Below are 15,302 nucleotides of genomic sequence, written 5' to 3'. Positions count from 1 at the left end.
GCTGAGAGCAGGGAGCAAAATCAGTGAACCTCGCTAGGCTATGAACTGCTGTAATGCCATCTACTGAAACCACCTTGAGCATCCTGCAAATTCCCCTACAAAAGAGTGATGTTGGTACCTTGGCGCCAAGAAGAAGCATTTTAGTGGGCAAAGGGCTGAGACTTGTCAGGATGTTTTGGAAAGCTGCAGGGCCTTTCAGCTGCCCTTTCTTGCTCTTTTAAAGGGGATTTAAACCTGACCTGACAGGCTCACTCAAATTCAGCAGCATCAACAAGGAGCCTTAAGTGGAACTCTTCCCTGACAGCCACTGCATCTCCTTCCACCTCTGCTCTTAGAAGCTAAAAATCAGGTGTTCTGTTTGATAAGGCCAAGAATATACTTCCTGAGGGTTTTTTCCCCAGTAATTAAATTGTTTGGCTGCAGAATGTACCATTTGAATCCATTCTGTAGTGAAAAGTGATAAGTCTGATTAAAAAAAAAAATTGTATTAAAACCCCTCAAATTTTGTCATTCTTTAGATTGGAAGTTTCATTTAATTTTTAACTATATACTGCTTTAAGCAAAGCTTTTTATCAGGGATTTGGGTGGCAGGTTTGGACTTGACAGTAGGTAAAATATGAAAATAGCATCTACAAACATTTTTCTGTTCATCCAGGACTGCAAGCAAGACATTCTTCTGAGTAAATGTTTCTGATTTTGGGGAGGCTGATAGTCGACAGTAAACGTTTTATTCTACATAGAAAGAGGATGAGGGAGTCTATGAAAAGTATTAAGGTAGAATATAAAGAGTTGCTGAATACTCAGATAATCCAGGTGTTGAGCTGGTTGTAATTTTCAGAAGTCCTCTGGTATATTGTGGTCCCTTGGAATGGTTGTTTGGGAAATGAAAATGGAGACTCGAAGGCACTTGTGCAGTCCTTCCCAGCCTTCATAACTGTTCCACCTGAGACACAGCTTCCAAACGATTGCTGTAGTGCAGCCATATCCAAATTCCAACAGCCCAGCCTCTGGTGTCTGTCTGAGACCCACCGGCTGGGGACAGCAGCAGCAAGGAAACTACTCCCAGAGGAAAACCATGGCTAAAACTGACACGGCTCAGCTGCTGAGCTGTGCCTGCTGTTCTGTTTCTATACAAACGGATCTCTGAATTTCCATGTGGGAAATGTCAGAGGATTGAAAATTACCCACAATCATACCCATTAAAAATGTTTCAATCACCTTGCTTTCTGTGAGGAGCCAGTCCCTGTTCCCATGGAAACAGAAATGGCAGCCTCCGAACATCCGGCTTGGTTTGTTCCAGCTCCTCTGGGCCATCTGTGGCTGCAGCTGGAAGCTGGTTCAGCATGGCCCAGGCCCCACACCAGGGCTCTGCTCGGCTCTCGAACACACTCCCTCTGCTCCTGTTAGAAGGAACTGCTGGAACAGCCTTCCAAAAGCAGTCTCACAGTGCAAGGCAGTCCTGCTGGCATTTTGCTTCAGTAAAATCAATAATTAATATAAAGATTAATTGCACAGGTTCTGTTCTTACCTCTTATCTAATGTTTCATAGCAGTTTCTAATAGAGGCCATCTCAGAAAGGTGGACCCTGTTCTGCTGTTTTATCCAAGATCATCAGCCTTTGCCCTAACCATAAAGAACATGAATGGATTCCCTCTAGAATTAACACCGTGATACTTTGTATATAATAAAACTATTGTTTGTATCATAGAAATGTGAGATCTTTTTGTACTTGGTATGTGCTTAAACTATACTTACCCCTGAAAATGTTTCAAAGACAAAAAAAGGAGAGGAGGAACTGTGGAAAAGTGCAATGTCACCAGAGCCTTGAATAGCACAAACAGGATCTGATTGCTCCTGGGAGAAAAGTAGAAGTACTTTGTGAAAGAGAAAATGAAATTATTTGGGTTTTTATCCCCCTCTTCTTGTCATAAATTCAGGTACTGGCCGAAAGATGTTTTTTATTTCTCTGACACCTTTTGAATGCTTTATCAATGCACTGGCTTTCTCCATGCCTTAATTCAAAAGAGATCACTACTCATTTGCAAGTACTGCACATTCATTAGCCAAGCACACAATGCTTGTGGTGCTGAAGACATTTCTATGTCTCAGAAAAGACCCTTGGATCTTTGTCTCAAACATATCATCTCCAGCAGGTCTACCTCTGGACCAAATGTCCGTTTTTCAGAGATACAGTGACTTGTTTAGCATCATGGGAGGCAACAGTTTAGATTCCTTCAGCATATTTTAGCAAATATTCTGCATATGTGCTCATTTAGAGACACCACCAGTCACTTTATATATATATATTTTGTTTTGTTTTAGTATTCCTGGGCACACTGGATTTATTAGACTTTTTTTTTTTTTTAAAATCAGATCTCACCACCACCATGGCAAGAGTTGTACTCACATTCCCAAGGAACTGACATAAAAAAATATGGGTAGAAAGAAATCCAACCACTAAAATTGAAGACATGTTTTGAATTTCTATTACTATGATATCTAAAAATGAAGTGTATGTGGTTTTGCTCTGAATCAGAATTTCTAACCTTCTACTGGTGACACATCAGCACTTATCCCGAAAGGAATTCCATTTGTTCTGAGCATAATTAAGAGGTGGTATCCTGGGAAAAACAAAACAAGGCAGAACTAGCTGCTTTTACTCAACAGAGCTGGGAGGAAGGAAAACATTACTCAAGAAGAACATTGTGCTAGCACTACAAGAGTTATTTATGTAGGAATTAAAAAACTCTAATGCACTCCCCATGAGCTGCTCTGGGAGGCTTTGTCTTTGTTTGGAATACTCATTTCTTGCTAGGAGACAGAAGTGAATATTTGGACTTTCCTACACTGAATCTGTAGTGCCATTAACCCTTCAGACTATTTCAAATAATCACAAAATGGGACAGCACTCACTGGTGGAGCTTTCAGCTGGGGTTAACTTCTAGAGGTTATTACTACAAATATTATTTATGTAATGCCTTGATGCTTCAGCATTCCATATACCACAAATTAAAAAATAAACACAATTGCTTTTGCAAACTTGTCCAGGAAATGCTAAATGCACATGTTGCTTTTTTTGAATCTTCTTTAGCATCTAAATCAGATGACACATCTCTGGTTGATAAAGCCAAGAATGTTGCCACTGGATATTATGTACATTGCTCACACCTCCAGGAGATGCTATGGGTGACCCACAGTAAGAAATAAATGTACAAAACACAGAAAGATAGAACATTTTAAGTTTTAATCCAACAAATGAAGAGGGTCTTGACACAGTAAAATACCACTGTATTGCTAATGCTCTACAATTGTACATTAAAAATAATTATTGTCATAGATGTAAAAATAGCAAGTTTTATGGTAGAGTAAAACACAGTATAGAAACCATTCAAAATCAAGTAGAAACCTCTTAAACAACTGAGGCATTTACATAAGTATTTCTCCAAAGGTATTAAATAAAACACAGTTAATACTGACTCTAAATATCCCCCCACCTTCCCCACACTCTGCCCTAATTAAATTGATTAGAAAAACAGTAGTCTCAGTTACTACATTTCGCATTCTTTCGGAACCATTTAGATTCTCCATTTTCTTCAAGTACAGTAGAACAACTCTTCACAATACAGTACTACCCTGAAGTAATTTATTTCTCAATGCTATAGAATTTTGACAGCAAGTATTTCAGATTAATTTTGAAGTCTAGAAGAGGCCTAGGAAGTTTGCAGGAGGGCAATTAAATTTTGAATGCAAATTATTTACACAAACATTAGTGTACTGTAATTACAGCATAAAACTTGCAATGCAGCTGATGAGCGCTTTTAACAAAAGCTCCAAATGAAAGAAAGGGAAGAAAAAAAAGATTACAAAATAAATAATCTAAAGTTCTTCATGGTAGAAACGTTCATCATGAAGCTGCCTACCATAATCTGTTGCTTCACTGTTAAGAAACAAATCCTGGTTCTTAAGAATTTCTGCCTCAGAAAGTTTTTTATCATCATTCAAATCCATCTCTTCAATGAGGTGCAGAGCCTGTAAAAGAAACAGAACACCACAATGCACCAAGCTAAAACAATTCTGAGTTTTGCTTATTTATATATCGTAAAAAGAGGGAAGTTTAGCAGAAAAATGAAAAACCAGTTACAGAACATTTTAGTTGTAGCTCATTCACCAGTATTTCATAGTTCAAAGCTAACAGGCTGTGCAGCAGCTCTCCTGCACCTCTTATTTCCGAGAAATAGGAGTCCTGGTATTACATGGGCTTTGTTTTCATTTGCTAAACATCTACAAATACAGTGATTTAGAGAATCCTTCTGTTCCTACTTTTCCTGATTGGTTTGGCTCAATGTAAGTGAGCCAAAAATAACGGGAACTAACGTCAGCCAAGTGGATTTTAAAAGCACTCTGCATGGCAAAAGCTGAAAGATTAACACGACAAACATCTTGGCCAACACATGTCAATTCCTGAAAATGGAATAGATAGTAATTTTTCTATTTTTATGTTATTTAGCTACCAGGTTTCTCAAGCCATTTTGAAATGCTGAAATGGAAGTGTGATATTCTGATTTCAAACAAAAGTTTATGCCTGAAGTCATAAACCTTCTCTTCAGGACAGGTGACTTTGCTAAGCCTTTATATTTACCGAAGAAAAAACTAGCACATTAGAGAAACAAATAAAACAAATTATTTGTTGCAGAGCTGAGCTATTACTACAGCATGGCCTTGCTGTGAGCCAAAATTTGAATGATAGCTAAGAACAGCTAAAAAAAAATCCAAACCAAGCAAGCCAACACAGGTATGAACAGACTCAACACCACACAGAGTTCATGTCAGAACAGTGCTATTTCTGTGAACTAAGAACTGACCACAGCCAGAAAAGGCCATGAAAAGGCTCACAGATCCCCATTTGCAAAAATACTCCCAGAAGAGCTCAGCTTCCGACAAGGTCACTCACGGCAGCACCTGGGGCTGCTGCTGCCGCTGCCGCCACGGGGCTGCTCCTGTCACCAGAGCCCAGCAGGCCAGAGGTGAGAGCTCAGCAATGAGCACATGGGCTGTGCTGTCTGACACAGAGAGGCTCCTCTCCTCCCCAGCAACGTGAGGCCATGGGAAGACCTGGTGTTCCTGCCCTTCTGAACACCAAAATCCTCCAGGGTAAAGCAAAGACATGGAAAATTTAGCTGAGCAGTTACTAGCAGAAAGGCAGAAATCCTCTCTACTGCAGTCAGGGACTGGAAACTGCTACAAAAAAATAAGCTAAAACGAGAATCCACTTAAAAGCTATTATGCTGTTCTACCCCTGATTAAACCATTTTAATTAGCATCATCAAAGTTTGCTTTACACCATCTTGAATCACAGAGTACTTCCATTTTCTTGTACTTAAGACAAGTTTTTAGTTCTACAAATTATGATGATTTATCCAGTTAGAAGAATTACAATCAATTTCTTATTTCAAAATTATGCAGCTTCTTTTGGTAGTGCATCTCATTAGATTTACCTACAATAACTAAAAAATTACTAATTAAAATTCCGTACCCTTGAGTCAAAGCAGATAAGATACTTAAACATGTACAAAAGCACTTTGTTAATTTACAAACATTTACACAATTAATAGGAACTTCACATTTGCCTAATGCATTTAAAGGACCTGCATTCCTTGTCAAAGTGAAAAGTTAAAAATATATGCAAAGATCTACTGACGTTCTTTTTCAATAACTAAGACATGATAAATCTGAATGCTTCTATCATTTTCTGTGATACCTTCAAAATTCTCCTGCAGTAATTAAAACCTAACAGCAGTCAAACCACGTACCTCCTCTTGTGCAATACCCTGATTGTTGGGCACTATCCAAGACAGCAGCTCTTGAGGGTTGAGTTTTCCATCATGATCCTTGTCATAGTCATTCACAAACCGGTCCTTCTCAACCAGTATCCATTCTGGATCTTCCCTTGCAGCTAGTAAAACACAATTGTCAAGTTTAAAGCCACTCTTCAGTTTAAAGCAGAGGTTTCCGTCTTTTCTCCTAAGCAAATTCACTTATTCTCATAAAACATAACCTAAAAGTGATGTTACTAAACAAAAACAAACCTTAATGGGCAGAGGAATGTAGGGAAAGCAATTTCATTTACTGTCAGTATTTATTTGCACATTTGTTCTATACTTACCCAATGTACAGGTATTGCATCCTGCAGCCTAGAGCAATCTTAGACTTGTCCTTAACTCTTCAAGGAATTGAGAAGTAATTCATCAAAATTATAAACACTGCAGACAAGCATGAACTGGCTTTCTAAGCCTTATGAAAGTCAAAAGTAGTAGGTATCACAAGCAGGTAAGTAACAGTTTAAAAATAATCACAATTCTACTATTAAAGAACAAAAAGAGTGAAGTCTCTCCTTTCTTTCCAACATTTGGTTTTTCAAGTAGATGAAATGTCACAATTCACCATCCACTGTTGCCCCAAACCATGAACTAATTATGAAATCAGAGCCCCCATGTAGCCTATTAGTCATTTTAAAGCGTGCTGCAGGAACACTATCTGCAGGAGAGATGGCCACTTGGAGAAAAGCTGAAGCAGTTTGTACAACCACAGCTGATTCTCAAGTCTTGCTAACAAGTTGTAATGACAAAGCTGTTATCTTCTCTATTACTGCAACAATTTCGCTCCTTTCCAACAACTTTTTATAGGCTGGCTTGGAAAAGCTTTCTTTCATGTTAGAGCAGGAAAGAGATAAAGAACCCTGGAGCTGCATCAGAGATCTGTTGTTTTTGCTGGCTCTGACAAAGATGGTTATAAAACACGAAATTCCAGGTGGCCGATTAGAGTGAAGAAAAACAGATTATTCCCCTGGTTCTCCATATCCTCATGTGGCCTACACAATTCTCCCCAGTTAGGATGCCGTTCAGAATTAGCACTTTTGGGCCAGGCAGACTTTCCACAAAACTGAAGGTACTGGGCTTTTTGGAACAGGAACAGTTATTTGCCCTAGCTTTTAGCAAATCAAATTCAGTGTGTAAAATATTCATTGATAAATATTGATAAGCATCAGGTAAGTGTCCTTCTTCTTGTTAAAGAAGGAATAGATTAAGTTTAAGGAAGAGCAAGATTGGAAAAAAAAAAAAACAAACCAAACAGTGAAGGCAGCTATCAGCCTTCTGATACCTGATACAGCAAAGTGACTCCTCACACTTCCCCTCCATCCCTCTCACATCACACACGGCTCAGTCCTTCCAAGCAAGGCTGGCAGCTGCCTGCTTAGGCTGATAAGGGCCAGGGCAGTTTACCCTCACATTCCTGCTAGCTGGATCTGCAGATGTGTTAGCTGGCAAATAAGGTTGCACCTTATTTCAGCTGCATCCCTTGTGACCAGGAACTTGCTCCAGTCTTTCAGAAAACAAGAAGCAACTTGCAAGGAAACTGGAATGGGCTACGCACAAACCACCACCAAATACACATGGGGGCAGACTGAAATAATGAGTCTACTATGCCCGGTTCCAGAAAACAGAATTATTCCAAGACAGAAAATCTTACTCAGAATCTGTAGGTGTAGGTGTGAGAAGCTGAAAATAAGGTGCATCCAATTCTCCCCATTCCAAAAGCTTTTGTTATTTCCCTTTTTCATGCCCCTTCCCTTTTTTTCTTACTTGGGTCTCTTCTGTAATCACCAAGGAATTCTTCCAGGCTAACAAATCCATCACCATCTTTATCATGTTCTTCTAAAGCCTCCTGAATGACAAAGTCCTTTTGTATACATACAAAGAGCAAAATTAGCAACTCATAATCAAGAGAAACAGCACTGCATCATTTTAGAGCAATGACATAATCCTTAAATGAAATACTCCCTCATTTCAAATCTCTTTTTGTGTTTTATGCAGACTAGTGCAGTAATTGCTTCCTCTGCAATAAACCAGATCTGTCCTTAAGAGTTTAGAATGTCAGATTTCATGAAAACCAAGTATGAAATGTGTCCATAGAGCTGGAATCCTTCAACAGAATTCAAAACTGCAAAAGCAGCTGAGAAACATTAATATGTACAAAACTCTATCATCTCATTTCACTTTTCTCATCTGGTGGATTCAGTAATTTGCATTTTTGCAACTTAATTGAATTGTTAGGAGAACTGGTTGGTCTTTTGTCCACTAGGGCGCCAAAACTGAAAGCTAAAATCTCACTGATGGATTTGCAGCCTGACAGAGCTGAGAGGTGGGTAAGTCAGTCCAGTCCCCAAAGCTCGGGATACCTGTGCAATCCTAGTTCTTGAAACAGATTTCAAATAAAAGCACTGAACTCCTGCTCCAGTCCCTGACCTCCAGCACTGGATCCATAACACATTACCTGACTTCTAATTTGGGCTGTCCAAGCCATATCCATAACTGCTCCACTTCCACTGCTACTGGGGCTAAGGACACACATTAAAAAGATGTTGCATCTACACCCACAGGCTGATACAGATGCTCCCCTAAATCTTACCGTCATGTACTCCACTTCTTCAGGATGTTCAAAAGCAATATATTCATCCACATTTAGAGCAGGAACATCATCTCTATTTGCTTTTTCAAAACGTTTTTTCTCCTTTAAATGAAGCTTAGAAAATAGATTTAGTTAGAGCCCTTACTGGAAAGGAAAAACAACATTATAGTAGGTGGCTGTAAGCCCATTAGGGTATTAATTGTTTCACGTTATCTACTCATATTATCCTGATGTTAAATTTTCACTAAAAAGAGCTCACTGAGAGCAATAAGAACAACACTTTTAATTGAGGTGGTTTTATTCTAAGAATTGCATAAAACCCTCCTTTTTTCAATTTAAGGAGCCATTTAAAACACACAAAAGAGAGATAATGAAAAGACCAAGAATTCTCATTTTCATATGTGCAGTCTCTTCTAAAAGTCACCAATTCCCAAAATAACAAAGTGGAGTTTGATTATGAACAATGATTATAATTAATGGCAGCCTTGCAAATTCCAAAATTTACATTTTAAGAACATTTAATCTTCTGGATGTACATCTTATTTATGTCAAGGGCTGTCTGTAGTTTAAAGAAGGTCTTGAAAGATCATGTGTAAAATGTGTTTTCTGAAGCCATTTTAAGGCCAGATTCCTTTACTACAGGACTGCTGTCCATTACATGTGATCATTTCAAAAAGAAGTAATTTCTCTAACCTGTTTTAAGTATATGCATTAGCATGCCTTTAAAAAAGAAATAATATCTGACATAAGCAGGCAAGTTCTTATTTCTGAATGTCTTGCACTTCCTAATTCTGTGCAAAAATTTCCTATTTTTTTCTTGTTTCATTTTGTACAGTCTCTTTAGACAAAATACAGACCCACACCATTGACAACCAATCTCTACTCAAACTGCACATGATGTGAACCATAAAAATCTTGGAATCCCATCCTTAGGTGTGTTGTGCTGTATCAGTGTGAACGATCTGGGTAAGGGAGCAGCCAGCAAATCAGAGATCATAAACACTTTACAAATAACCGTATGAAATTGTACTTCCAGTTTACATCCTGCCTATTGACACTTCTCTCAAAATTAGGCTAACCTAATGATCCCAGAGAATAACATGTAACAAATGAAGTGTAAGATCTTAACTACCCTGCAAAATAGTTAAATGTCCTCTTAAAGAAAAGCTGACCTTAGCTGAGAGTTTAACTAGGAAGGCAATCCAGAAGGACTAACTACAGAAAGTAGTCAGTTACTATACTGGAATGTAAGCTTGAACCATTGAGGGAGAAAGTAAGTTTTCCAGCGTTTTTTTGTGAAGTGATGAACAAGGCCGCCACCTTCTGGTAAATTCCTGTGGTTACCTGATGTCAATTCTAAACTGTATCTTACTCTTCCATCTTGATCAGAGCAGGACCACTGATTTCCGCATGTAAGGAAAATGCTGAAGGATGTTGACCTGTGTACAGTGCTGCTCATCTACAATCTACATTGGAGAAGTCGCCAAGCAGGAAAACCCAGCAAGCAGTCAAGTTATAGCATAACTAAGCAAGCAGTTCTATCCCAGTTTATATATGCATAGCTCTCTATGTATCTATGATGGCAATGTCTCAAACATGGTATCAATATTTTGACTGGAAGTTCCTGTGGAAGCCTTGTGGTATTTAAAAGCTATGTAATTATTCAGTTATGTGACAGTCCAGCTTTACAGTTTGTTTATTCAGTGTGTAAATCCTCTGTTCACTACACTGTTTTCACTTCTGCTAACAGCCTATATTATCTACTGCTACTTTACTAAAAGCAGACAAAGCAATCCTCACAGGAAAAAAACCAAAGCTCTGTCCAGAATAGTCTAAAACCACATTTTTTTCTCTTTTGGGGAAATATTTACATGTACTTATAAATGTGGAACTTGAAAGGAAACCATTTTTGCTATGTGGTGGTTCTTGCTGAACCTTTTCTCCCGGCCTTTCTTGCCTCTTTCCCCACTTACACATCTGCTTTCATAGATGAGACTCACACACAACTTCTGTGTTTAAACATCCATTTTTAGCTATGGGAGTTGCATTTTCATTGCTTAAAACTGTTTTAATTGCTATTGCTTTCTCTGTGGGTCTCTAATGGACAGGCAATGTTACAGCAGGCAATACTGACAGCCCACGCTTAGTGCTTGAGCAGTAACTGAAAAAATAGCTGGAAAAGTGCTTCCTTCTGCTCCAGCACCAGGGGTGCTGGCCCCTGCTGAGGGCAGGACCCTGTCAGGCTGCAGACCTCACCCAAAGGATTGCAACCTGGGTTTAAGATGGTGGCTGGAGACTGTGCTCTGTTGTAAAACTGTCAGTAGACTTATGCTCCACTCAACCAGCAAAATACACTCAGGAGGTACCATTTCATTGTGTCTTTATTTTGTCAGTAGCAGCTTTAATACTCCACTACTTTCCTTTAATTACTCCCCTATCTCAGACAGCACAAAGTGTTAAAACATATGCCAGCTGCTCTGCTTTCCCTACCCATCTTGTTCCGTCACAATAAACAAATATTGCTGCCTTTGGCCAACAGCTCACAGGAGCTGATGCTGAAACATTTTACCTGGCGAAATGATTCTTCTTCTTGATCCTCCAGGACACTGTTCTCATCAAAATCAATTACACGATCATACATTTGCAAGTTATACTCCTTCCAAGACACCAATCCATCACCATCTTTGTCATAGTCATTGAAGTGTTGCTTAGCTTCTTGTGTAACATAATGCTTAAAAGACTGCTGTATCCAGGAGCTCAGCTCATCTGTGAAAAACATTAAAAATAAAATAAAGAAAATAAGAATCATCTGCACTATAAAAATTGTGAAGATACCACACATCTCTTCTGTCTGGAATATACTTTGCAATTCAGATGTAAGCATATAGGCAAGAGGTTACTTAAAGCAAACCAGTCTGTTTCCTCCATGCTGTGGCTTTTTCCAAGGTAACTGAATGAGGGAATAGATCACAGCTACCAGACTTCAGGGGGTTTGTTAATGATTGTGTCCATGTCTTTTCAAATCTGAAGCAAATCAACACTATAGCATCTTTTTTTTTTTTCCTCCAGAGCTATATGAAAATGATGCTGAGTACGGTTTAGATGGACAACTCTAAATGTAATTTGGTACCCCAAAGAAACATCATTCCCATCACTTTGGGTTTCTTTTGAAAAATTCACAAACTGAAATAAAACCTAATTTAGCGCCATTGCCTTAATTACCCAAAATAAAATATTAACTATTTATGTAAAGCTATTTTCCCTTTACTTGGGGCTGACAACAAGCCTTACATAGTTTGGAAATGTTTTTAAGCTGCTTGTTTTTATAGAAATGTGGCTAAAAGAAATAAAACTTAATATACCAACAAATTGACAGAAATACATTAAAGTTACTTCATTTAAAGAAGATTGGGAGAACATATTCTCCCAGTATCTCTCAGTTATTTTCAGGTGCCTGGAAGGGAAAAACATCTTCCTCTGCATTGCAAAAATTATACATCTTAATCAACTCAACTGAAATCCTGCTCTGAAGAGTCATGATGACTAATAAAAAGTCCTATAGAAACCACTACTTTGACGCAGAAAAGTCCTGTTTACAGCACTTTTTAAATACTAAAGTATCTTATCCTGTCCTTCTTGGCAGAGGCATCAATACAACTTTATTAGGTTTATTTAAATATCCTTGAAAAGCAGCAAGAGATTTTTTAAAGTACTGAATTTATATTAGCAAAGGAACCAGCTTTCTAATAGATGCTGCGAATTGATTGAACATGCAGAGGTGTGCATGCCACCAAGGCTTGTGCACAAACCAGCACTGCCTTACAAGAAACTGCAACATGATTTCTTAAAGATGGGCAACATTAATTAATGGTTTATTTCCCAGCGTTTAAGGTGTGAACCACAGCCATGTGACCAAATAACGTCCAGTGCCATGAATCTGAAATACTTCGTACTCCAACATTAGAGAAGCAGCATTAATATATTCCATCTTCTCTCACTGTCAGCCTCCAAATGGAGGCACCACTAATGAAAAAGTTCTCAAGAGTTTTGCAATACACTGAGGAATAACTGAGCTCAAAAAGCTTCAGTACTGTAAGTTTCTTAGTGTAAAAACACATTCCACTGTGAGTTTCATCTTCAGAAAGTGAAAGGAAGACAAGTTTTCATTAGACTGAGACGCAGATGCAATATATACACCATGAGGATGGAGTATGGGTGGAATTCCTATACGTTATATATAGACTTCTTCCCTTAAAGCCTTCATGTTGTGAGTTGCCTGTGGTGTATGATAGGGATTAGCCATCCCACTGAAGCTACAGACTATCTCACCTCTACACAGTCCATGCAGTAACCCTGAAATAAGGGTGCAGTTGATTAAATTCAAGTGCATGAAGTGAAAGGCATTCAAAAGATAGTAGATCTTGTATTTAAAAATGTATTTTGTCCTCTGACCTAGAAAGCTTCCTGCATGTTTAGTATAATTTTAATGAAATATTACTGTTCTGGCAGTTGACCAAGGATCCTGCTTGCTTTGTGTGTGCGCACGTGAGAGACTTTTTTTGTCAAAATCACAGCAGAACAAAAAAAGAATGTTCATATTGAGGTTTAAAATTAAATTAACATTGTCATAATGATGTACTGAAAGAAAGGGCCTGAGTTTACCATGGAGTTCCTAAATTCGACTGACAAACTGTCTGGGAAGAGCCATTTGATGCTGTATTATGATGAAATATGATCCCTCAATGTCACTTGGTGTCACCAGGTACTGAACTGTACCTATGTAGTATTATGGCTGCAGTACTTTCTTTGCATCTTAAACCTGCTCTCTGATTTGCATACAGCAGGATTACAAACACAGAAACCCACTTGATTCTAAGTAGCTTCAGATGTGCAAGGAGCAGGTACAACTGCAAAGGAGTTACCTTCAACTTGATACTGCTCTGACCCACACTAAATCTTGTTGGCCACACTTCTTCCATCACAGAATGGGTCAGGTTGGAAAGGACCACAGTGAGTCACCTGGTCCAACCTCCCTGCTGAAGCAGGGTCATCCCAGAGCACATGGCACAGGATTGTGTCCAGAAGGTTCGCGAGTACCTCCAGTGAGGGAGACTCCACAACCTCTCTGGGCAATCTGTGCCAATGCGCAATGTCTGTACAGGAAAGAAGTTCTTCCTCATATTCAGGTGGAACCTCCTGGGCATGAGTTTTTGTTCATTGCCTCCTGTCCAAGTAGTTGGCACCATCGAGCAGAACCTGGCTCCATCCTCTTGGCACTCTTCCTTTAGGTATTTATACACATCAGTGAGGTCCTCTCTCAGTGGTCACTTCTCCAGTCAAACAGCAAACTTAGGCACTGAGATAGCCTCTATATGAGCCTGTCGGTGTTTCTAACTCACTGTGCAAGGGACCGTGATGCTTTCCACAGGGATTCTCCCCAGCACGAGAGCCGCGGGCTGTGTCACGGGTAGAGCGCGTTCTCCTCCCGGAGCAGCCCGGCCCGCCCGGCCCCCGCCGTTACCCTCGCTGAGCAGCCCGTCCGCGTCCGCGTCGATCTTCCTCACGATGTTCCTCAGCCGCCGCTGCTGCTCCTCCGGGCTGAGCCGCGCGTACTCCTCCGCCTCCTCCTGCAGCACAGCAACGCGCCCCGTCAGCGGCCAGGCCCGGCTAGCGCGCCCGCCCCGCGGCCCCGCCGGAGCTGCGGCCAACCCTGCCCGCCCCCGGCTCACCTGCCCGCCGAGCAGCGCCTCCCGGTCGTACTCGGCGCGGTGCTGCCCGCTCGCCGCTCCCAGCGCCAGGCCCAGCGCCAGCAGCACCGGCCACATCGCGCCGCCCGCCCAGAGCGACCCGCGGTGAGGGGCGGGGAGAGGGCCGGGGGCGGGCGGGGAGAGGGCGGGGGAGCGGCGGAGGGTCGGGCCCGCGCCCGCGGTGCCGCCTGCGCGCAGCACTCGTGATTCGGGGCCGGGAATGGGCCTTACTCGCGCAGGCCTTTCTGCTCTACCGGCGGAAGGCACCAAATACCGTCAGGATGTACTGACAATTATCCAACTTTTAAACATCAGTGAGGCCTGGCAGGCTGAAGTGACTGTTACCACAGTCTCACTGAGTTCGAGGAGCTTTTGGACATGGTATGAGTGACTCTTCGGGATGCCCTGCATAGGACAAAGAGTTGGCCTCGATGATCCTGATGGGTCCCTTCCAACTCGCCATATTCTGTGATTCTATGATTACCAGAATTTCAGGCAAGCATCAACAAACCCTGCAATAGGAAGATGATCAGGAAACAAAGGTGTGCAAAAAGTTTATACCAAAAAGGAACAGCATTAGTCTTGCTTGAGGGCCCAACTCACACGTAACGCTTCTGAGGCAAAGAGAAAGGGAAGCAATGCTTTGTAAGAGTTAATAAGGTGGATCGATACAAGTTTTAATAACTGTTCAACACAGATAATAGAAAGCTGTAAAATAAATTTAACCTCATTGACCACTCAGACAAACTGAAAATACATCGAGTAAATGAGCAGGGGCCTCGCCAGGAATATCATTCCTAACAGCTGTCACATGAAATTGGGATTGTGCTGATCCTGACCCCACTGCAGTCAAATTAATCATTCTTACTGGGTTGAGATTTATGTAGGACCATCGTTAGATTTGTTATTTCTCCTCTCAAGACAAGGGTACTTTCAAAATTCCTCCCTTAAGCAGAAAGAGGAGATAAACCTACCTGTGTTTCCATAAACACAATTGTTCAGGCAGAGCCCCCAGTTAATGGAAGTTGCTGCTCCATCCAGTCCCTTCCGTGGTGACACCAATGGACTGCTGCCGGTTCACCTCCAATT

At 40.6% G+C, this 15,302-nt stretch overlaps 1 protein-coding gene across 2 annotated transcripts; it reads right to left on the bottom strand.

Moving 5' to 3' along the window:
* Nucleotides 1–3,225: 3,225 nt before the first annotated feature.
* RCN2 (reticulocalbin 2) lies at nt 3,226–14,338 on the bottom strand. Of its 2 annotated transcripts, none has more exons than XM_039557716.1 (7): nt 14,196–14,338; nt 13,988–14,093; nt 11,036–11,232; nt 8,467–8,580; nt 7,641–7,737; nt 5,811–5,953; nt 3,226–4,029 (listed from the first exon to the last, which is right to left on the bottom strand). In XM_039557716.1, exons 1-7 carry the CDS (start codon nt 14,289–14,291, stop codon nt 3,877–3,879), a joined length of 906 nt encoding a protein of 301 aa, XP_039413650.1. In that variant the 5' UTR covers nt 14,292–14,338; the 3' UTR covers nt 3,226–3,876. The 2 variants fall into 2 exon arrangements, with proteins under 2 accessions (XP_039413650.1, XP_039413651.1); XM_039557717.1 differs by having other exon boundaries at nt 8,467–8,568.
* Between the last annotated feature and the right edge of the window lie 964 nt (nt 14,339–15,302).

The sequence above is a fragment of the Corvus cornix genome, chromosome 10 (assembly GCF_000738735.6).
Source record: "Corvus cornix cornix isolate S_Up_H32 chromosome 10, ASM73873v5, whole genome shotgun sequence".
Taxonomy (NCBI): Eukaryota; Metazoa; Chordata; class Aves; order Passeriformes; family Corvidae; genus Corvus; species Corvus cornix.
The sequence above is the reverse complement of the archived record's forward strand: the minus strand, read 5'-3'. Positions and strand labels throughout refer to the sequence as shown.